This window comes from Neoarius graeffei, chromosome 10 (genome assembly GCF_027579695.1).
Source record: "Neoarius graeffei isolate fNeoGra1 chromosome 10, fNeoGra1.pri, whole genome shotgun sequence".
Taxonomy (NCBI): domain Eukaryota; kingdom Metazoa; phylum Chordata; class Actinopteri; order Siluriformes; family Ariidae; genus Neoarius; species Neoarius graeffei.
In genome coordinates this window covers 82,594,273-82,619,219 of record NC_083578.1, presented here as the reverse complement: position 1 = coordinate 82,619,219, position 24,947 = coordinate 82,594,273, and the positions used below count along the sequence as shown (strand labels likewise).

The 24,947-nt window shown below is 42.4% G+C and overlaps 1 protein-coding gene across 2 annotated transcripts in view; it reads left to right on the top strand.

The window, feature by feature from the left end:
- The first annotated feature begins 308 nt into the window (after nt 1–308).
- Nucleotides 309–24,947, top strand: part of bcap31 (B cell receptor associated protein 31) — a 66,720-nt gene continuing 42,081 nt past the window's right edge. Inside the window, exons 1-5 of one of the 2 annotated variants that reach the window (XM_060932409.1) lie at nt 309–428; nt 3,884–3,996; nt 9,742–9,842; nt 11,885–12,029; nt 23,460–23,595. In XM_060932409.1, the coding sequence (XP_060788392.1) occupies nt 3,905–3,996; nt 9,742–9,842; nt 11,885–12,029; nt 23,460–23,595 (474 nt within the window). In that variant the 5' untranslated portion in view covers nt 309–428; nt 3,884–3,904. Of the gene's footprint in view, nt 429–3,880; nt 3,997–9,741; nt 9,843–11,884; nt 12,030–23,459; nt 23,596–24,947 lie in introns of both variants that reach the window. The other variant, XM_060932410.1, reaches the window with a different exon arrangement.

The following is a 24,947-nucleotide window of genomic DNA, read 5'->3' as shown; positions in this document are numbered from 1 at the left end:
ACCGTACCGATCCGATGTGCGTGGTAATATGGCGTCCAGATGGCTTCAGACTCGCCAAGATCAGCGATTCAAATGTGTACGGTTTCCGGAAGCAACGTATCAAAATAAAAGTTTATTTTAAAATGTTAAAAAAAAAAGATGAAACACGATGAGCATCGTGTTCTTTAGTCTTGTCAGAAATAATATTTTTTAAACGTTTAATCGATTTAATGAGTCTTGTAAATATTTATTTAATATTTAATATGCTGAGTTTTATGTTGTACGGATTTCCCCCCTCCCACAATTCCATTCAACAGGAAGTTGTATGTTGGCGCTAATGAGTTAGCCACGCATACCGGAAGTGAAAAGCAGAAAAGAGGAGAAGTTTTGGCACGCCTGTACCTCTGTTTGCGCTTTCTTTATTTGTGGTTTTTTTCTGAAAATTGTCTGTGAGTATTTATTTTTTAGGCTTGTGCATGTTGAGTATTGAAATATAGTGTTAAAGCATAAAATGTTTGTGTGTGAGGGGAAAGTAGGCGTGGTTTTGTAACATTAGCTTGCTAGCTTGGCAGCTAGTAACTCAACAGTGTATAACGTCACCTCGGGGAAAAACCCCGAATTTTGTGCGTTTATTTGTAAAAAGTAAAAAAAATTAACCACTTTCCTTGCATTTTAGGTGAGTTTAGACATCTGGAAAGGAATAATTCCTTGTCGGTTCCAGTTGTAAGTTCAGTATTGAGTTAAAAAGCAGCGTATTAGTGAATTACAGGATCCCAAACGCACTGCAGAAATAACTGGAACTTTCTAGAACAGTCTAAAGTGTATAACACAGTACTTCCGGTTTGTCTTGACTGTTTTCTTTTTAAATCATGAGTCATGGTTCTCACAGCTGATTAGCTCTTTAAAAAAAAATCAAACAAACAAAAAAAGCAGGTCACATTATTTGTTTATTTGTTGTTTTTCTTTCTGACAGGAGGGGGCGCTGTTGCCTTTGCAAAAAAAAAAACCTACCGTATTTAACAGCATAATGATGGACAGCTGGGGCCTCATTGCTGTTTATTCTTTCTGCTCCTCTGTATATTCGCCCTTATGGAGTCTGCATTGCTTCTTGTTTTAAGAACGATGTCCTCTTTCTCTTCCTAAACCTCATACCAGCATGGTGTTGAGGCCACTAATACCCCTGATCTCCGCCATCTTTTACAGTCTTGGCTGAGTGCCGGGATGTCCTCCAGCGGTCGATCTTTATTGCAGTGTTACAGGCCAGGTTCGGTCGATGATACTCAGGCATATAGCTGCGAAGATGGGCAGCATGATGATAGTCATGAGTCACAGGCTGTTGTTGAGAGCCAAGGGTCGATTCCATTGAAGGTCAGTCCGCTTATCTCTGGTAGGTGTTGTAACAGGAAAGGGTTCATCTGGCTGGGATGTTAACCTGATGCAGACTAGGGGCGGCATGGTGGTGTAAGTGGTTAGCACGGTCGCCTCACAGCAAAAAGGTTCTGGGTTTCCTCCGGGTGCTCCGGTTTCCCCCACAGTTCAAAGACATGCGGTTAGGTTAATATGGGATGGTTTTGGTCCCATAATTTGAGGTGCCCTTGAGTGAGGCACCTAACGCCCAACTGCTCCTCGGGCACTGTTAGCATGGCTGCCCACTGCTCTGGATGTGTGTGTGTGTGCTCATTGCTCACGCGTGTGTTAGGCAGTTGGTGGTGCTGCCACCTTAATACCCAGCCATGGGGTGTCCTGGCCTGCTGTCATGGACTGGGGTAAGATTGGACTGCTCTTTGTCTTGTCTCTTCCCTTCAACTTGTCTAGCTTGGGTGGCCCTACCAGGAGCAAGAGCTCTCAGGACAGACAAGGCCCATGGACTGGGGTAAGATTGGACTGCTCTTTGTCTTGTCTCTTCATTTCGACTTGTCTAGCTTGGGTGGCCCTACCAGGAGCAAGAGCTCTCAGGACAGACAAGGCCCATGGACTGGGGTAAGATTGGACTGCTCTTTGTCTTGTCTCTTCCCTTTGACCTGTCGTGGTCCTACCAGGAGCAATAGCTCTCAGGATCAGGACAGACAAGGCCCTCGACTGCAACAAGTCTGTGGCCTAGTGCAACAACCGCGAGTTGGCCTAGTGGTTAGCGTGTCCACGTCTCTATCGGGAGATCACGTGGTGTTCTCACGGTCGGGTCATACCAAAGACCATCCTAAAAATCGTACCTGCTGCCGTCTGGTAAGGGCATGCTGCAAGATAGATGCGAGTGGGGAGTCAAACTCTTGCGGTTACCCCCACTGTAACCCTAGCTATGTAATAGGCGAGAGGCCGAGGGCTACGGAAACGGAGATTGGCGCCACCCTATGCGCCACGTGGCGTGTGAAGGGACTTTGACTTGTAATCACAAACACTCTAAGATATGATAAAATGACTATTGAACACGATCCCCAGATGGAGAAATGTGGGTGTTCTTTCAAACATTGTCCAAAGTTTGAGTTATGTTAACAATAATGATCAGCTTCTTGCTGATCGTGTTGCAGTGGGATTTGGCCTTCATTTCATCTCATTACATTAATAATCACGTTTAGCAGATGCCCTTTTACATTCAGAGAGATCGTACAACATACCCTGGGCAGCTGGGGGTTAGGTGTCTTGCTTAAGGGCACTTCAGCCATTCCTGCTGGTCCAGGGAATCAAATGAGCGACGCTTTGGTCCCTACGCTGCTTCTCTCACCTTTAGGACATGGCGTAGAGAACAGTGCAGCGGCGCTTTAGTCGTTTATGGCCCTTTTCCACTACCCTTTTTTAGCTCACTTCAGCCCGACACGGCTCGCGTTTCGACTACCTCAGAGCGGCACGACTCAGCTCGCTTCAGCCCTGCTTAGCACCCAAAACTCGCACGGTTTTGGAGTGGGGCTGAAGCGAGCCAAACCGAGCCGAGTGGGGCTAGGGGCGTGAGGAGACACTCCCCTGTGCACTGATTGGTGAGGAGGAGTGTCCTCACATGCCCACACACGCCCCGCGAGCACGCTGGGATCTGTAAACCCGGAAGAAGAAGAATTACGAGAATTTCTGAAGCCTTATGCGCCTCACCTCATCTATACGCTCTTGCCAGTATCTGTTGGCGTTGTCGGTGACAACAAGCCACAGCACCAAGACCAGCAACACTAACGACTCCATGTCCTCCATGTTTATTGTTTACTATCTGGGCCTACCCGGATAGTAGGTGAGACTACCGCTTAAAAGATCACTGATGTCACTGTTTGCGCCGCCTAACGACATCACGTGACGTCCACCCACTTTCGCTAACTCCACCCAATGTGTCCACCCACTTCCAGCCAGCACGGTTCAGCGCGGTTGTAGTCAAAATGCAACTCCAACAGCCCCGCTCAGCTCGACTCAGCCCAACTCAGCCACGTTTGTAGTGGAAAAGCGGCATTAGTCTGTCCAGCTCACTCGAGTCCTCATCTGTATACTTTGTTCAAACTGATCAGCTTCAGCATTCATGCTGATGCAGCTGTAGACGCGTTACGTTCGCCATCTTATCGTTCATCAATTCCCTGAGCTGACTGTATGCTGTAACTGTGCTGCATTGCATTCGGGGACTTTGAGCCCAGCGTTTGCCCCGACAACATCTCCATTACTTCTGTGAAGGAGTTCTTATGAACACGAGAAATGTTGGATTTCTCTGGAAAAGGGTGAACGAGAGGATGATGTTGCTGGTTTTTTTTTTTTTTGGAGCTAATGTATTCATCTCTGTAACTACAATAGCATTGAATTTTTCACAGGAAAAAATACTACGGTGCTTCAGGGTTAAACTTCTCTTTGAAATGTTGAATGTTGTTTTTGGAGGTTTTTTTTTTTTTTTGTGCCCTTTCTCTAGGTCTGAATCCGAAAGGTGTTTGTTTTCTGCCAGCAGGTTTTCTTTTAGATTTGCAGTATGAGTCTGCAGTGGACGGCTGTGGCGTCTTTCCTGTACGCCGAGGTGTTCTTTGTCCTGCTGCTCTGCGTTCCTTTCGTCTCCCCTAAACGGTGAGCTCCAGCCTCCTGCTTTCATTCTCTTGTGCTTTGGAAAGGTCAGGGTTTTTTTTTTCCTCCCTCCCCCCGAACAAAAGTCTAAAGATAACCAATCAGGATTTCAAATGAAAAAAGGTGATGAGAAATCCAGCCCATGTTTCAGTACTGTTAAAGGTGGTGATAGACTGATAAGAGTATTGCTTAATACTGATCTGGTGTCCTTGCTGTTGCCAAGGTTACACGATCACTCCATAAGACATCTGTGGCTTGGGTTAGTGTTTCAAATCCAGTATGATCCGGTATTTCAGGTCAATACCAGCCCTCTCACTGGGCTCAGTATGGGATCGGTGTGTGTCTAGTTCCTCTGCTGCACACACTTCTGTACTTCCTTCACCAATTCCTTCTTCCTGTTTACGGCATTGATGGGCAGATTGCAAGTAGCTAAGAAATGTCGACTACAGTTATGTAAAACCGTAAACATTCCCAGTGTTCTGAAATTTATTTTAGGAATCTCTGACAATCTGATGAGGAAACCTGAACCAGGCTTAAGGATCATTTTATAGTGAAGCTTTGTAGCTGATGGAACTGTAAACCTTTTGCAGAAACATCCTAATTATAAAATGTGTTGAGTAACCATGGCAACTACAGTGAGCGTTTTGGATAGGCCACATCATGCCGCTGTGTCGTGGGTCACCTTACGAAAATGTTTTATTCCTTTTATACCACGATAGTTTGACAATTACTTTTTTTTTTTTAGTGAACACACTTTTTAAAAACTTATTACATTTAGTCCGGTCCTGTTATTGCTAATGTTCCTTTTCTTTTCTGTTTAAAAAAAAAAAAAAAACACAGCTTGTCGTCATAGTGAAATCCTTATAATTTACGATCATGTTTCTAAAGGATTGTAATATAGCGTTAATATCGTATCTTGAGTATAGTATACTCAGCATGTAATACTTCACCCAGTTCACAATTTGATTAAGTTCATATATTTGGAAAAAAAATTTATTTCCAAAAAAAATGCAACACATTTTCCTATTCATCAACCTAAATATTCATTTTTGTGAAATTTCAATAAACTTGAGTTTCATTTTCTTAAAAACCAACAGTAATTATTTAGACATTTGTAAAGGCTGGAATAAAATATAACCTCCTAATAGTTAAAATATTATTAATTTTATTAAAATTGAAGGTTAATAACAAATAGGCCTTGCCTTAAACTTTTATGAACACTTGTACTTCCTCCATTTACTTCTCTCTATCTTTCATCGGTCTGTAAAGAGAGAACTCTGATTTCTTGTTAAATCTTTGTACAATCATTCAGCTCTTTCCCATTTTAGATCAGATTTTTTTTTTAAACAAGTTAAACTTCTGTACTGCCTTTCACAATCCCAAGGTCTCTTGACCTTAGGTTCGCCTAGGCAGTAAGAGAGGAAGAGAGATGTTCATGGAAAAGAGAAGCCTTCAGTTGAGGTTTGAAAGAAAAAGAAAGGAGCAGTCACGGAGAGATTGAAGCAGAAAATTCCATAGTTTCGGGGCAATGGCACTGACGGACCTGCCCCCCATGGTGGAAAGTCTGGCATGTGGGACACCCAGTGTTGTAGTCGAGTCACTAAACCTAGAGTCCAAGTCCAGTCTCGCGTCCTCTGCATTCAAGTCCGAGTCATAAAAAAAATAATTTCAAGTCAAGTACACTATTGATCCAAGTCGAGTCCAACGCTCCAACCGCACCATTTGACGGTGTCTGTTTCAGCACCATTAACGTTAGTTTGTTCCTGAACGTGACGTATGAACAGGTGAATGTGCTTCTCTTTATCAGGGAGTGTGAAGTATTCTGTCAGAGATGGTTGGGAGACGGATGTAAGTGCAAAAGGTGTGTTTATTAATACAAGTGAAGACGGTAAACAATGCAGAACGGCAGGCAAAATTGTAACACGGTGAAACGGGCAAAAGGTCAAGCGAGGCACAAACAGGCTATCGTAGACTCGGCAGGATCAAAGACGAGAAACAGGAAATCGGGGATCAGGAAACCAAACAAGGAAATAAGGCTCGGTAATGTGTCAGCAATGCAACTCAATACTTCGCAAAGTAAGTGTGTTTTCACAGTTTTTATATAGGTGTGCTGATTGCGCCTTAATCCTGTGCGGGCGTGAGAGTCTGCTTGGCGCACTCGCTGTCCGGAGTGCGCCCGAGAGTTTATCTGATGTACGCGCCAAGGCACACGGGTGTGACACACTTGCACGAAATTAGTACAAAATTTAATATAAATATCTTGTGCCAAATTATGGCATGTCTCAAAAAAAAAAATCGAGTCTTCATCTCCAGTTTACGAGTCCAAATGCAGTTAATGAACGACTCCGAGTCCTCTACTCAAGTCCAAGTCAAGTCGCGAGTCCTTAAAATTAAGGCATGAGTCGGACTCTAGTACTACAAGTAAATTGTTGCTAGAAGGCCTTAGTGAGCGAGTGGAGGTTTTTGTCTGTTCATAGACCTGTGTTGCTTCTGCCTATGGTGAAGTCACATTTTCTACAATTACGTTATTGCAGCTTCTGCTGTCTAAACAATGTAATTCCAACTAGGAACAATGAAGATTGCACAGGTTTATAATTGTGGCTCTTTTTTTCCTCCCGTTAGTTTGAATTGCTGTAAATGTATCACGATTTATTATTGCACAATATATCGTTATGTGCCTATGATAGAAACTCACTGATGTAGAGTATATGAAGAAATAAATCGTGTAAATTACCACATTATGCTTCCCAGCAGCAGTGGGTGTATTGATGATGATTAATTCCTGACCCTGCTTTCCTCCCTTGTCCTGTAACCCTGTGTCTGAATTCGTTCACTCGTTCAATATTCCCTATATAGGGAATGACTATATAGTAAGCTTATTGGTAAAATGGAAAAACACTTTTGGACACTTGTTCGTCGTGCTGGTACTTATGTCATTACTGTCGCAGTGTAGGAAATGGGTGCCCGCCCTGCCGCCCGTCGCGGTCAGTTTGCAGCAAGGGCGGAATGAATTTATAAGTTGCCAGCCCCACGGGCGGTCCCTCTTTGAGGGGGTTCATCGTTCTCTCGACATTTCATCATATTGAAGGACTTCAAGACATTTTCACTAGATTCTGTTGGTTTGTTTACCGACGCGGGCGCGGCCATATTGTTTTCGCTTAGAAATGAAACGAGCGCTCTGATTGGCTGTTGCTTCGGAGGTTCAGCCAATCAGAGAGCTCGATACACACAGCTCAGTGAAATCCACCCCAAGTCACATCCATGTCTGTGACTTTGAAAACCAGCGTCCTACTGCATGAGTTTTGTCAAAATATCACATAAAATTGATTGTTAATTGTTCCAAATATCTGAAAATGTTGTATGACTATCTTGGGATAAAACCACCTGAACCAAAGACCTCTCAGAAATGAAAAACTCAAGAAGAGAGAAAGAAAGCACAACAAAAATATGATAAAGATAAGAGAAGGAGAACTGTTGTGGACAGTTAGAAGCAAGAGTTTGACTGGCTGGTATCCGATGACAGACAAACTATCTACTGTAAGGTGTGTAGAGCTGCATAAACACCTAGCCTGGCAAGCCAGACTAAATGTGAATATTTAGTCTGGCCTCGATCCGTAGACATTTCTGAAGGGTGTGGGTGGAACAAACCGCTGTCTTTCAAACTGTCTCTGTGCGTATAGGCCAACGCTCTGACCAATCAGCGCAACAGTGACTGTGACATAGTCAGAGCGACAGAAAGCAGTGGGGGAGGCCTTGAAATACATAATTTTTCAAAATGCATATTAATTAATAAACAGGTTCTAGATATTAAGAAGTTTGGAGATAATGACCACAAGTTTGGAGTCTGTACCACATACTTAACATACACATTTTTTTTCAAGGGTTTGCTTAAACTGTTTTTGAGAGTTTTTATTTAGTGGTGTTTGGTGAAATAATTTCCCTTAAATTTAAAATAACGGGAAAATAAGAAACAATCAAAAAGTAATGTTTCAAAGCTGTTTATTAATTCTTCGTACTGCACAAACTAGCCCCATCCTTTTGGCTACGAGCGGAGCCAGCTGGTAGATCAGACTTTTGCCATAGCCGGTCGGCAAAACGGCGAAAACGTCCTTCTTGAAAAGGAATGAGCGGAGAGCCTCTTCCTGCTCATGTTTCAACGAAAACTCCAAGTCTAATTCTTCTAAAACTGATTCCAAAGCGGAGTCAGACGCGCGCTGTTCACTAGCCGTAGCCATCTTTCCTGCTGCGCTTTCTCCAGCGTCGCGCAGCTTTGTCGTCACTCCTGCAAAAGCCCGCCCAAAGAATCCAAACAAAAACCTTGCGTTGTGATTGGCGGGCACGATTTGATGCCCGGGGTGTTTTTGTTTATATGGTGCGAGGCTAGACCCACTTGCTAGGCAAAAATATTTTTGGCCGCTAGGCGGGTGGGTCTAGTTTACTAGGCTAATAAACACCAGTAATAAATCATAAAACTAAATTGAATATATGAAATTACATGCATGAGACAACATTACATGCATTGCCTCTTTTTTTTACAATTTTTCAAAAATTATGCAATATTATGGCGGATTATAGTTGAAATTGGGGCAGGCAACTTTTGAGCAGGGCAAGCAACTTTTCAGAGTTGCCTGCCCTGCGGTCTGGCTGATATTTTCCATGAATTTCCTACACTGCTGTCGCACAATTAAAACGTGCCAGATCAGGCAGCTGGTGTCTTTTTTTAAAAATAATAAATACATGCATGTGTTTTTGTGATAAATCCGCATTTCCGACATTAATAAATCCAAAGCGCCTGCATCTTTCAGTTCTTTTAAATCAAGGCCGAATACTTTCTTCTTTGCCGCTGCCTTTTATTAAATCAAATTTGAGACTTTTGATTTCTTTCAGCGTGACCGCAATGCATGATGGGATATATTGCTTGGTTAGTGACTATCGGTTGTACACTACTTTTCGTGATGCATCGTGGGATACTTTATTTACACCCTATAGAGTGCACTCAATCCTCACTATCATTTCGGACAGTACTACAAAATGGCGTCCTCACTATATAGTGCCCTATATAGTGAGTAGGGAGCGATTTCAGACACAGGGTAGGTGACCACTCTTGTTACTTGATTCATGTGTGCTTTTGCGTTTTATGGGGAAGTTATAAAAAGTCAGGAATGAAACAGTCCAGCCTTGTGAAATCTCTCCCCTTTCACCCTGTTGTTTCTGACCTTGTCATGCTTGAGATGGAGCAACTGACTTCAGGTTTTGTAATGAAATTGTCATATACTGTAACTGTTTGCAATATGTCCGAGCATGCATCTCTGTCCTTTTTTTTTTTTGGATTACATTTTGTAAGTGAATTGTTGAGCCTTTAACTTGTTTCCATCTGAATCAGAAATAATTTCACTCAATTAACACCCCCCCCCCCCCCCCCCCCCCTTTTTTTTTGGGTCCTTGACAAGGACTAAACCAAAATTCTTACCAAATTATTGTTGCTGATTTGTTGGAAAAAAATATTTTTTTGGGGGAGAAATACAGTCCACTCTCTGATATAGAATGCTTTTACTATCTAACAACGCTGGCACAAATAATTTCTATGGTACACACCAGCACAAATGAATATGAATGAGGTTGGGGTTTTTATTATTTCTTTTTGTATTTTTCACCATAGTGGGCAGTTTTTGTATAACATGCACATATGAAGTAGCATCTCATCACTGAGTTTGACAACATTGGATTGTCTTTATTTATCCTTTCAAGATGGCATAAAATATTCAAATCTCGCCTGGTGGTTGCTATTACAACGTATGGGAACACAGCCTTCATTGTGATCATCTGCATCCTCGTCTTCCTTCTGGTTGGTGAGTATGCAAGTTCATCACGGGTTAATATGAGCGCAGGATTGGTCGGAAAATTGTCAGATACCGAGACTCGGGTTAAGAATCTCGACACTGTCGGCTAATGTCATTTTATATGATGAGTGCAACAGTTTGTGCTCAGTAGGATTTACTGATCAAGCTCAAGTTGAGCAGGATTAGTTATTAATCCTGTTCTCTCGCACCCACTTTGAGAGTCATTATTACCTTGTAGTGAATGGCGGTGTGTTTGGTGGTGGTATTAAATTCACATCAGGTGTGCGAGTGCAGCTTCTTTCACGCGTGTGTATTTCTAGGTTTAATCAGCCACTAAGAGTCAGCAGTATATTGGCTCTGCTCTAATTTTACTCATCCTTCATATTTATTTAAAAAAAAATTTTTGATTTCATGTGAAAACACGACAGATCCCTCAGTACAGGGGCGCAGATAGGATTTTTGAACTGGGGGGGACTGAGCTGTCAGCAAATGATTCCATTTTGTGTGTGTGTATGTATGTGTGTATATATATATAAAATTTGTGTATATATATATATATATATATATATATATATATATATACACACACACACACACACACACACACACACACACAACCGTTGAAAAGTTTGGGGTCACTTTGAAATGTCCTTATTTTTGAAAGAAAAGCACTGTTCTTTTCAATGAAGATCACTTTAAACTAATCAGAAATCCACTCTATACATTGCTAATGTGGTAAATGACTATTCTAGCTGGTTTTTGGTGCAATATCTCCATAGGTGTATAGAGGCCCATTTCCAGCAACTCTCACTCCAGTGTTCTAATGGTACAATGTGTTTGCTCATTGCCTCAGAAGGCTAATGGATGATTAGAAAACCCTTGTACAATCATGTTAGCACAGCTGAAAACAGTTGAGCTCTTTAGAGAAGCTATAAAACTGACCTTCCTTTGAGCAGATTGAGTTTCTGGAGCATCACATTTGTGGGGTCGATTAAATGCTCAAAATGGCCAGAAAAATGTCTTGACTATATTTTCTATTCATTTTACAACTTATGGTGGTAAATAAAAGTGTGACTTTTCATGGAAAACACAAAATTGTCTGGGTGACCCCAAACTTTTGAACGGTAGTGTACATGTTATTTCACCTCCCTCACTGCCATCACCAGGAACTACCTGCAGGCCAGGGCAATGATAACATTTTAACATAGCCTATGGAAATCCAAAGTTTACACATTATCATCACGCACAGAAATTGCAAAACTAGTTTTAAAACCGCTAAGTTCCAACTGTTAAACATAGCGAGAGGCTGAGCTACGTGTGTGTGTGTGTGTGTAAAGTGTAAACCAGTGCATCCTGACTTTCTAACTATGCCTGTGTGTTGCGTGAGCGGCAGTCAGTCAACAACTCTTCGCAAAGTTTCCTTATGAAACAATATGCTCGCTGAAATTATGGCAGGGAACGCCAGATTAAACATTAAAACTGCCTTCTGAGCACTGTATCTACAGGCTACCACCGAAAGAAGGAGGCTACCAGAAAGGCATCTCTACTCCGTACGATTTTACTTTCACTACGACATTACTTTGAACAGACTATCAAAATATTGCAAGGTGATATGATAAAGTAAGGCACAGTTTACTTACAGTCGTTTTTTTTTTTTTTTAAATGATGCAATCGTTTTCTGCCTTTTGGCACCCTTCATCATGCCGTGTTGGGGTCCTGAACTAGGAGGCGCTGTCCCCGATATGCCTGTCAAACTTGTGGGTAACCATAGCAACCAAGCTCGAGCTCGCAACCTGTGCAGTCTGCCTGCGCAGTTGCAACTGTATATACTGCTGTGCACCTCAATAAACCGAATGGTAATTAGTCTTTTGATTTTTCCATGAGGTTTGCCTTATGCAAAGAAAGACAGCATAGACGTTTTTTCCTCCCTATAAGTGGGGGGGACCGAACGAGGTGAATTTAAATCTGGGTGGGACGAATCCCCCCCGTCCCCCCCTCTATCTGCGCCCGTCCCTCAGTAATACGCTTGTCATATTTGTGTGTTTTCACAGATGCATTCAGAGAAGTACGGAAATACAGTGTGACGGACAAATTGGATCTCTCAAACAATCCTGTGGCCATCGAGCACATCCACATGAAGCTGTTCAGAGCACAGAGGAATGAGTACATCGCTGGCTTTGCCCTGCTTCTCTGTCTGTGAGTCTCTTGCTTTCTCTCTCACTTTTAGGGGTGTGAAATTTCCTCGGAAACACAGAAAATTGCAGTTTTAAGCATTTGTATTTCGCACGGTGATGTAGTGGTTAGCACGGTCGCCTCACGGCAAGAAGGTTCCGGGTTCGAACCCAGCAGCCGGCGAGGGCCTTTCTGTGTGGAGTTTGTGTGGGTTTCCTCCGGGTGCTCCGGTTTCCCCCACGGTCCAAAGACATGCAGTTAGGTTACCGTGAGGCGGCCTTGGGCTGAAGTGCCCTTGAGCAAGGTACTTAACCCCTGACTGCTCCCCGGGTGCTCTAGTGTGGCTGCCCACTGCTCTGGGTGTGCGCGTGCGCGTGTTCACTGCTTCAGATGGGTTAAATACAGAGGATCAATTTCACTGTGTTTGAAGTGTGCATGTGACAAAGGTTTCTTCTTAAAAAAAATAAATTTCCATGTAAAATATGAAGTTATTTAAAAAAAAAAAGTTGCTTAGTTTTTCCACTTGACAATATCGCAAAGTGAATGCAGCCGCGGAACTGTCCGGATTTTAAGACCAATAAACGCTTCCGGCCAAGTCACGTGACGTGGACAGAACAGACCAATGGCGGGCTACAAGAGTAAAGAGGTTGAGCGGAAAACCGATGTGAAAAAAATTGGCGTAGGAATTAAGAATCGGTGGAATTGGTCGTGGCTAGAAACAGAAATGGATGGGATTCAATTAGGTATCACAATTGAGAAGATATCAATGTGGTTTTGGATGCTGCAAGATCTGCAACAAGGAAATAAACTATGGCAGTCGGGGGCATGTTGCTTTGGAAAATCATATGAAGGCTGCAAAACACAAAGAACATGCATTGCCAGGTACGTATACGTTCAGTTCTATCAACTAGTACCGTTTTTTACTGTTAGATCTGCTTCAGACCGTTACATTTATTTTGGTGATGGTTTTACATTTTGCTATGGTAGATCTGCTTTCTATTTTCTTCATTTTAATGGGATGAGGGTATTATTTATTGACATCTTACTCCATAATGCCAATATTATTTTTAATATTTAGAAGCTTCCTTAGATCTTGACGTACAACCCCGATTCCAAAAAAGTTGGGACAAAGTACAAATTGTAAATAAAAACGGAATGCAATGATGTGGAAGTTTCAAAATTCCATATTTTATTCAGAATAGAAAATAGATGACGTATCAAATGTTTAAACTGAGAAAATGTATCATTTAAAGAGAAAAATTAGGTGATTTTAAATTTCATGACAGCAGCACATCTCAAAAAAGTTGGGACAAGGCCATGTTTACCACTGTGAGACATCCCCTTTTCTCTTTACAACAGTCTGTAAACGTCTGGGGACTGAGGAGACAAGTTGCTCAAGTTTAGGGATAGGAATGTTAACCCATTCTTGTCCAATGTAGGATTCTAGTTGCTCAACTGTCTTAGGTCTTTTTTGTCGTATCTTCCGTTTTATGATGCGCCAAATGTTTTCTATGGGTGAAAGATCTGGACTGCAGGCTGGCCAGTTCAGTACCCGGACCCTTCTTCTACGCAGCCATGATGCTGTAATTGATGCAGTATGTGGTTTGGCATTGTCATGTTGGAAAATGCAAGATCTTCCCTGAAAGAGACGTCGTGTGGATGGGAGCATATGTTGCTCTAGAACCTGGATATACCTTTCAGCATTGATGGTGTCTTTCCAGATGTGTAAGCTGCCCATGCCACACGCACTAATGCAACCCCATACCATCAGAGATGCAGGCTTCTGAACTGAGCGCTGATGATAACAACTCGGGTCGTCCTTCTCCTCTTTATTCCGAATGACATGGCGTCCCTGATTTCCATAAAGAACTTCAAATTTTGATTCGTCTGACCACAGAACAGTTTTCCACTTTGCCACAGTCCATTTTAAATGAGCCTTGGCCCAGAGATGGTCTGTGCTTCTGGATCGTGTTTAGATACGGCTTCTTCTTTGAACTATAGAGTTTTAGCTGGCAACGGCGGATGGCACGGTGAATTGTGTTCACAGATAATGTTCTCTGGAAATATTCCTGAGCCCATTTTGTGATTTCCAATCCAGAAGCATGCCTGTACGTGATGCAGTGCCGTCTAAGGGCCCGAAGATCACGGGCACCCAGTATGGTTTTCCGGCCTTGACCCTTACGCACAGAGATTCTTCCAGATTCTCTGAATCTTTTGATGATATTATGCACTGTAGATGATGATATGTTCAAACTCTTTGCAATTTTACACTGTCGAACTCCTTTCTGATATTGCTCCACTATTTGTCGGCGCAGAATTAGGGGGATTGGTGATCCTCTTCCCATCTTTACTTCTGAGAGCCGCTGCCACTCCAAGATGCTCTTTTTATACCCAGTCATGTTAATGACCTATTGCCAATTGACCTAATGAGTTGCAATTTGGTCCTCCAGCTGTTCCTTTTTTGTACCTTTAACTTTTCCAGCCTCTTATTGCCCCTGTCCCAACTTTTTTGAGATGTGTTGCTGTCATGAAATTTCAAATGAGCCAATATTTGGCATGAAAATTCAAAATGTCTCACTTTTGACATTTGATATGTTGTCTATGTTCTATTGTGAATACAATATCAGTTTTTGAGATTTGTAAATTATTGCATTCCGTTTTTATTTACAATTTGTACTTGGTCCCAAATTTTTTGGAATTGGGGTTGTAAATTTTTTTTTTTTTTTTCTTTTACATTTTGGTACACTTGAATAAAATATACATCTTATAACATCTCATCTCATTATCTGTAGCTGCTTTATCCTGTTCTACAGGGTCGCAGGCAAGCTGGAGCCTATCCCAGCTGACTACGGGTGAAAGGCGGGGTACACCCTGGACAAGTTGCCAGGTCATCACAGGGCTGACACATAGACACAGACAACCATTCACACTCACATTCACACCTACGGTCAATTTAGAGTCACCAGTTAACCTAACCTGCATGTCTTTTGACTGTGGGGGAAACCAGAGCACCCGGAGGAAACCCACGCGGACACGGGGAGAACATGCAAACTCCACACAGAAAGGCCCTCGCTGGCCACGGGGCTCGAACCCGGACCTTCTTGCTGTGAGGCGACAGCGCTAACCACTACACCACCGTGCCGCTCTTTATAACATTACTATGTTTATTTATTAAGATTCACAAAATTAAGTTTATGGGTAAGTTACAATAGTGAATTTTCCCTCCAGGCCATCAGAAACTCTTGAGTTTATTCAAGCAGTCTTCAAATGTCCAGACTACGGATGAGAAAAAAGAAACTCCGGTTGAGTCATTTACACCACTTTCGGATAGAGTTCATAACGCAGAGGCCATGGTCTTTTTGTATGCTGCTGAACACACTATCATTTTCACAAGTACCCAAGTTAATTGAGCTTGCAGAAGCTTTGGCTCATGACAAGTGTGCAGTTGATCAGCTCTCCATGGACAGAACAGCAGCATCATATAAAATGACACATGGACTTGCAAAGACTTACAAGGGTAGATTAGTAACTGCCATGCAGCAGAACAAATTCTCCTTGAATATTGACGAAGCAGCAAGTTCGAACAATCAGCGAGTACTTGCTATCGTTGTTTCTTTCTTTTGCCCTGAACAGCAGAAAGTGGTCATTCATCACTTTGATTCTGTCAGCGTCATTAAAGTTTTGCATGATGCAGAAAGGCGCATAAACCATACAGGATCAGCAAGGAAGTTGCAGGAAAGTTAAAAACTCAAGTCTTGTGGTGTGATGATTCCTAATCGTTCCTCCATCAAAGAGGAAGTTTCAGGAGACTCTGCAGTCAGATGTGGAGAAGTCTGTTCAGCTTCATGAGAGTAGTGTCGTGTCCAAGAGGAAGACGACCATGTGATGGTGCTGTTGATTAACACTGGTAGTAGAGCAGATAAGCAGATGAATCGTGCACAAGATGATAAAAGCATGAAACTTTCAGGGTTTGTTCTTGAAGGCATAACAATTAAAGATCTGGAGGCGCTCTCAGTTTGACCTTGGAGGTCAATTAGAGGTCATTGAGGTCATCAATAGGACATTTCTATGCATGAGAGCTGAAATGGGTGTGTTTTTGGGAGCAATTTTGCTAAAAATGTACAGTTAGTATAAATATGCATGTATTAAGGCATAATCAAGTAAATAAACATAGATATACACCCATAGAGGTAAATGAATGAAATAAACAAAAAACGTAATGATAACGTAAAATTGGGAAATGGCAGATGAACTGTAACTGATAGATACCCAGGTAAACTACATAAATTTAATCATTATTTTTATCATTTTATATATATATATATATATATATATATATATATATATATATATATATATATATATATACACACACATATATATGCGCATCCACAAGGTGGTTGCTGCTCTTGGTCCTTCCACTAGCGATGCTTTGCTCGCATTTCATTCTTTCACTGGCTGTGATACAACATCAGCATTCTGTGGCCGTGGTAAAAAGACTGCTTGGGACACGTGGGTTGTGTACCCAGAAGTCACGGAGGCTTTTCACGAAATGTTGCAAATGCCACAAGAACTGAGTGACCTGTCTTTGTCACAGCTGGAACGCTTTGTTGTTCTCATTTATGACAGAACAAGTGCACGTGTAGGTGTCAATGAGGCATGGAAACATCTTTTCACACGAAAGTCAAGATCGTTGGAAAACATCCCCCCTACACAAGCTGCTTTGAGACAACACATCAAACGAGCCATGTATCAGGCTCATGTATGGAACCTTGCCTTGGTTATTAGGCCCCAGTTGCCAAGTCCTTCAGACTGGGGATAGGTTAACAGTGACGATGGATGGCAGCCACTTTGGACAACACTACGTGAGGCCTCACAGTTGTGCTATGAGCTTTTGCATTGTGGTTGCAAAAAAGGGCTGTTGTGGTCACTGCAAATGCAAAAAGGCAGAATTGAAGTGTACTGCCCTTTGTGCATGTTCTGGAGACTGCAATGATTAGAATACTCACATTAGGCCTGTATCACTTGTATCACTCATTTGGAAGTCATTTTACAATTACAAAGTATATACTGCTTGGCAATATGCTCCAAAATCATAAGTTGTTGAAATTGACATAACATCATATATTTTAGAGTGACCTTCATCTTAACCTTGACTTCTAAGTGTAATATCACTATAAATGGACCCTCATGACCTAGAAAAATGGAAATCCACATGTAATTCCAAATTTTGTCACACTTGTATGATAAAATGCCCCAATTTTTAATCCTGTCCATTGAAATTGCACATAACAAGGGTCGATGACCTCCAAGGTCAAACTGAGAGCGCCTCCAGGTCTTAAATTAATTGTTATGCCCTGGAGAACAAACCCTGAAAGTTTCATGCTTCTATCATGTTTTGCACAATTCTTATGTTTATAGGGCCTTAACAGCTCTACTATGAGTGACATTTTTGGATTTTTCAGTTTGACTTTTACCTTCTTGAATCAGTTGTTATTATAGCTTACTTTTTACCTTGTCTTGCTCTCAAAAGTTGTGAAATGTGGTTGATTTTGTCTTTGCAAGACAGTTGATTCTGTTGAAAGCATGCCTTTTTACGCAGGTTTGTATGTAATATGTAAGAAATGATTTCAAACTCAATTAACAACCCCGCCATCATCTTTTTATCAAATTGCCACTCGCACCCCTGTACGCTTTCTCTCTCTGCACTTTTTTCCCCTGTCTCATTTTCTCGGTCACCTTTTGTCTCTTTCTCTTTCTGCGTCTCTTACTACTTCTCTCTCTTTCTGCATCTCCCCCATATTACTTCCTCTTAGTCTCCTGTTTTCTTGCGAATTATTTCCCAATTTCTATCACCGTGTCACTGTTTTACACACACACACACACACACACACACGCGCACACTTTTCTGTGGAATGAGATGAATAAAACAGTTCTGTGTACAGAGTGATTTAAAGGAATACTCCAGAGTGAAATGCTTTCTCGGTCTATTTTCGCATTATTGGGAGTGCATACGTTCAGTTGCTACCACAGTCACGTCAATCGGATGTGTTCTGAGAATTCGTTTTTTGCGATTTCAACCGGAAAGCGCTAACACGGTAGCCTGGGAAATCCCATGCTGCTTTGCACAATCGTTCCGATCTGAAAAGACAGCATGGAAACTATGGTCTAAAGGCTCGCCTGAGTTAGGGAGCCAATCAGAGAGTGGGGAGGGGTGGAAAGACGGTGACGCGTACTACTCGACAAACGGAAGCTTGTAGTTTATTTGGGACTGTTTACGGATCACATTTAACTTGGCGGCGAGCGATACGAACCAAACCAGCTTCTCTCATATTTGTCTTGCACAAATGGCAGTAATCGTTCGGTGCCATTGTTTTCCTATTTTTGTTTTGCCTTCTCATTCTCTTTCCTTCTCTTCTTCGCCTCTTCGTCTTCTTCGTCACTCAAAATACGTCACCGGGTACAACTGCCATGATTGGCCATGGGCTACGTATACGCCAAATGATAGACATTCGCAACGTCCAATAAACGGCCGTTGACAATCGTAAACCACACCTCCCCTACGAGAAATTCAATAGGCGGATTCCAGACCATATTTCACTTGTGATATGGTCTGGTGTTAACCAGACTACTAACACGGCAGTGCGCAGGGCATGTCTCTTTGCCGATACAAAACGCTAGTTTTAAAACCATTGCAAAGCTCAAAACAACATGACAGTTCTGTGGAAGTGAGTAGAGGGTTCCTACAAACAAAATGAAGCGTCCCTAGCTCTGCAAGTGCACAGACAGAGAGCGTGTAGAAGAGTAAATACAAAGCCAGTAACCTTACCTGAAGTTGGTCTTCTACAGACGCCATCTTTAGGGGACAGTCCGTAAAAGCCGAGTGCAGAGCCCATCCTGCTGGAAATGCACAATTGTGGTATGGTGTGCATTTCCAGCGGGATGGGCTCGGCAGTCGGCTTTTACGGACTGTCCCCTGAAGATGGCGTCTGTAGAAGACCAACTTCAGGTAAGGTTACTGGCTTTGTATTTACTCTTCTACGCACTCTGTCCGTGCACTTGCAGAGCTAGGGACGCTTCGTTTTGTTTGTAGGAACCCTCTACTCACTCCCACAGAACTGTCATGTTTTGAGCTTTGCAATGGTTTTAAAACTAGCGTTTTGCATCGGCAAAAAGACACGCCCCGCGCACTGCCATGTTAGCGCTTTCCGGTTGAAATCGCAAAAAACGAATTCTCAAAACACATCCGATTGACGTGATTGTGGTAGCAACTCAATGTATGCACTCCCAATAATGCGAAAATAGACCTAGAAAGCATTTCACTCTGGAGTATTCTTTTAAGACAGCGTTCGATGAGTCAGTGTCTAGGGCTGCACAATATATCGAAAAAGTATCGATATCACGATATCATAGTTTGCGATACACATACCGCAAAAATTACTTAAATTTCGATAAAAGGCACATTTTTCTGTGCCGTCCAATCACATTTGAATGTCAACAAGCGCCGCGGGATAACTCCGCCCCCTATTGCAAAACAAGTAAAAGCCTCGTGGTGATGGCGGAAGGTGTGAGCGGTAGCAAGTGTGGTGAGACAAACTTGTGTGAGGAGGAACTGGTTTCCAAAAAAAAAATGCACGTCTGCTATTTGGAAGTACTTTGGATTCAGGAGGGATGACGTACTGCAAACTCGGGTACTTTGCAAGACATGTACCTGTAAAACAGTGGTGGGGCGGCTCACTGGGACAAACACTGATGTACAGCAGCATAAAAACATAAAACCGCGCTCTCTCTCACTCTCTCTCTCACACACACACACACCACTGCTCTCTCACCCGCATGTGTTATTAACAGATTGTGTTTGAGTTTATGGTGAATCTGTGTCGCTCACCTTCATCTCCCGGGAGCCGCTGAAATTGCCATTTTGAATGCTTTATGTTAATGTAATGTAGTTTTCAGTTTTTTTTTACTTCAACTTAAGACATTTTCTGCTGCGCTCACAAAAATGAAGAGATTTAAAGATGATTGATGGACACCATTGCAGGTGTAGCCATGTTTTTCCAATAAAAAATAATGTTGGAATGGAAGCGATGCATTTTTTTATTTTTATTTTTTAATGCTAGATACAGGGCAGAACGGCGAGTAGAGGTAAGAAAAACAGTATATATTTAATTATCGTGATACATATCGATATCGCGTATTTTTCTGATATCGTGCAGCCCTATCAGTATCATACCGTCACTCCACCCCATGATGATCCGCACCGTTCCCACAGACCTCAGTTACTCCACCTGTTAATCAGCTCAAACATTCCCACCATTCTTAATCAGAGCGAATCTTTTGCTTTTTGTCGCCTTTTTGCATCCTAATCGAATGTGTGGCATCGAGTACGGCCAGATGGGTTTATGCAACAGCAATACGTGGTGGAAATGGTGCGTTTCTGTAAAATCTAAATTCATTTTACAGGAGCGGTGGAAAGAACGCTACGATGAACAGGAAGATCTCGGATAGTTTTCGTTCTCCTTGCAGCCTCTGTTTCTCTGACAAAGTGCTCACTCGTATCCAGCTACTTGAACTACTACTTTTCCTGGCTGCCAGATTCGGTGTCATTATTCAGACAGAGCGTGAAGATTAGGAACAGGTGATGAATATTATGTTTAGCTGCCGTACTTGGCATGAACGTGGTGAACTCTTGCTCAGTGCTCATGTTACAAAGGGAAGCTTGGTGTCTCAGGACTTGAATGTGCAGCTGCTCAGGCACTTTGACATTTGAGAACTTATTTTAGAGAGAGCGCTCCTTTAACAAAGCACCATAGTGCATCTTGAGAATGCGCTTCTGTTGGGTTAATCGGTTTGTGCAAACTAAGTGCCAGAGGGTTTCCAGAAACCTGGCTCATGTTGCAGCGTTTGAGTTGAGCTATGAGCTGCAAATGTACACTTGTGTTACGCTTAATGTAAACCGTTTGTATGATCTGTAGAGCTGAAAGGCAAAAGTAAACCTGGCCCATAGTGCGCTGTTCAGGGCCAGCTGGCAGCATGACGCCCAATGTGGAATCCTTTGGAAACCGTTTGAGGAAAGTACCTGCTGCAGCATTGGAGCAATACTAAGAATGAACATATGCATGGTCTTGTGCTGATGACCTCATGCACAACCGAGAGCCAAGCAGTGCACCGCTCACGTTTGTCACGTACGCAAGCTCTGATTCATCAGGGAGTGGTGCAGTCAATGTTCGTGCACATGCCAAGTGTGGTTTTTTTTCTCCCCAGGTGACTGTGACACATCCTTTATTTCGAGGTGTGTGTTTACCAGATGCAAAGATCTTTGACCCTGTGAAGTGTCATGCGTGACTGAATGCTTGCCCTTTGATCAGTGTACATGGAAGAGTGTAATGAACCAATTTACATGGGCCAGAGGTCATTGTAGGGGCTAAATAAGTAGTAGCTAAGGAAAGTTACTGTGTTTTGCTGGCTGCAGCTGTATGTTCCACTGTTGTTTATTCAGCCCATTGGCTTTTTCTCCCTGGGAACTTGGTTGTATTTTAAGTTCACAGAAATGTGATTGGTTCTCTCCACATGCTGCAGTCTAACCTCAGCTTCACCCTGAACTCCTGTCTCATCGCTCACCATTTGTAAACTACTTTACGGCTAATTTTAGGTGCATTACTACGACTTCTCAATTTGCATGTAAATACACACTGACTTGTATCATTTCATAGGTTCACTGTGCATGTTTACTTCCTGTCGGAGTAACAAGTGTGGCGCGGTTCCACATTTCAGTGCTTGTACGTTATATTAAATTATAAATCAGATGACATGATTAAAAGCGAACTTAAGATCTGCACACCAACTAGTTTCCATTTACATGCATAGCCTAGCAGACACTTGTTTCATTTTCAGTTCTGCTTTTAAAACTATTCCCTTTTATGGCCATCATGAAAAGAACTTGGCTTAATTGCTTGTGATTTCTATTTGGAGGAGGAAAAAGTCTTTCATGCAGGTTTGCATTACTTTACATTAATTGCATTGAGCAGATGCTCTTATCCAGAGCGACGTACAGCATATCCAGAGCAGCCTGGGGAGCAGGCACTTTGCTCAAGGGTGCTTCAGCCATTCCTGCTGGCCCAGGGAATCAAACCAGCGGCCTCTTGCTCCCAAAGCTGCTTCTCTAACAGGGGCTTCAAAGTTTGGGAGAATAGCAGGGTACAAATAATTTACAGCAGGGTGCAAAATGGTAAAATGTCTGCCAGTGGCAGACATAATGCACGCAAAGCGTGCAGGGATGGATGGATAGATAGATAGATAGATAGATAGATAGATAGATATGCAAGTACGAATTTTTCATGGGGTGGGATGGTTTGGAACAGGCCATCTAAAATTGGGATAACATTTACCCGGGACGGGTATTTGAGGCGGGTCGTCTAGCTTAAGCTTGATTAGCGTTGTTACGCACGCCAGTGTTTCCCACAGAAATTTTGGAGACTATGGGGGAGGCGCGGGGGTTGTTTAAAATTGAGTGATATGTTAAATATTAAGTTATTACTGAAAAACTATTGATTAAAAAAACAGACACTGAGAAATGGTCCTATAAACAACTTTACCAATATAAAAGATTACCAGGACTACAAAACTGCAGAAAAATAGGCTTTACTTATCCAAATGCACCTGTTGGTTCAAAAGTTAAAGTGCAGAGAACCTCACAGCACAACATGAAGTTACCTTAAAATATAATATAAATGCCTCAGCTTTCATGTAAGAAAAAAAACTATTAATACTAGTACTGTGTGCAGGCAGTCTCTCCTGAAGACTAAAACAATAATTATAAACTAATAAAATAAATGGCTCAGGCTTCATAGAAGAAAAAAAACAATTTGAACAGAATCTCACAGTATGATGCTGAAGCTGCCTAAACGATGGAAAATAAAATACCATTTTGGCAAAAACGTTGGCATCCATTAATTTCTTGTATTAAGTAAAAAAAAAAATATGTTGCCAGATACTGCTGACGTTTTACAGCCCAAAATATGTTCAAAACCCGCCAAAATGCACTTAAAACCGCCCAAATTGGGCGGGAAAACGCGCAATCTGGCAACACAGGCGGCAGTAATGGCTGCACTCGTGTCGAGGATGTAAACACAGTTGACGCGGCAACGGACATACATGACGTAGTGGATGTAATTTACGTTCACAACTTTTTTTGCTTTCAGAAATATTTAATATTAAATTTTGTGACTCGACTGACAATAGCCGGCGGCATAACAAGCCATAGCCGGCGATTTGCCGCCGGTGACCGGCTACTTTTGAGACCGCTGTCTAACCATTAGGCCATGGCTTCCCCACGGTTAAGCTTTAGTTCTATGTCGTCAAGGTAGTTGGTGCAAGACGAATGGCATGTGCGTGTATGTCTGTCTCTCTCTGTCTTTTGTAAGCATGTTTGTCTTTTCTTTCTTTGTGTTTCAGGTTGCTGCGACGTCTGGTCAGCCTTCTTTCCCAGCAGGCCACGCTCATGGCCTCCAACCAGGCCTTCCAGAAACAAGCAGAGAGTGCGAGCGACGCTGCACGGAAGTACATGGAGGAGAACGAGAAGCTTCAGGAGGTAAGAATACACGCATGGGCGTGTTCACACAACTTCTCAGTGAGCAATGAACACAAGTAGTCGACTAATGGATTATCACGATCTAAATCTTGACTTTGTCTTGACAAGACTTCACATGTTCATCAAGACTCCCACCGCCAAGCCCTGTGGCCATCAGCTGGATTGTAAGGCCTGGGCGCGACCGAATCGTATACGCGCTGGCTGTTGCAGGACTCGCGCATTCCTTAAATCCATCGGTGCGTGCGATAACGATACCTGCGAATGTGGTTTGCCACAGACATTGCAGCACCTAATCCATGCCTGCCCAACCTTGCGACCCTCGAACGTCCTGGAAGGCCTAATAGAACTTGACACCGATACAGCCGAATGGCTCAAGAGCATCCCCGTTTGACAGGAGGTTAAACGAACGACGCCGATGATCTAAATAATTTAAATTGCTGCTTCAAATCTGCAAATTAATGCCATGAAGTTAATTTCCTTTACAATGCAAATCCTAGATTTGGTGCCTCCCTTGAAGTGTATAATAATTGACTCTTAAGTGCTACTTGAATGGAATAAGATTTCAGGACCTATTTGCCAAGATAAGGTATATTTGCCGTTTGTTAAGGAAAGCAAAATCATTTTGCAAGTTGTAAACATTGTGCAATCATTGACTCTTTTATTGACCAACGTCAGCCTTCCAGAGTACTCGATTACAACATCACTCGAAAATCCCTGTCATTATTCCCGCACAAGTGCTGCTATTAAATAGCTGTAATTTAGTTTATTCATAATCATTGATTTGTGGCTGTTTTCTGCCCGAATGCCTTCATCGGTGTCGCTTTATAATCTAGTTGGAAGAACGTGCCGTGTGTGTATATACACTGTCTGTCTGTTTTACCACACAGTGACGAGGGTTGGGAGGCAGTCATGGTGACCAAGCCTGAGGCACTCGTTCCTGACCTACATCCATCCTCTTTCCATTCGTTTGCATCTGGTTTGCAAACAAATTAAAATTCTTGTATGCTTTGAGCCATTAGCGCCGGCTAATTATAGATTTACTGGTGACTTGTCACAGCTCTGGGCTATGAAACCTGCACACAATTCAGGATTCTCAAGTGGCTCATTGTTGAAGCTGTAAATTTAATCCTCAGTCCAAGAATTTGTGAGAAGTAGTGTGACAGATAAGAAGCAGCAGCCCCCTTATCAAACCCTCACACCCATTACAGCATTCCCTCAGGCTCTGGAAAAAAATGTTTTCCTTGAAAAACCAAGTCAAAAGTATTCTTCACTTTTTCTCCACTTAGTCTGTGTGGATTTTTTTTGTTTTTCCTTAGTTACCCACATATGAAAAGTGGACTTACTTGATACAG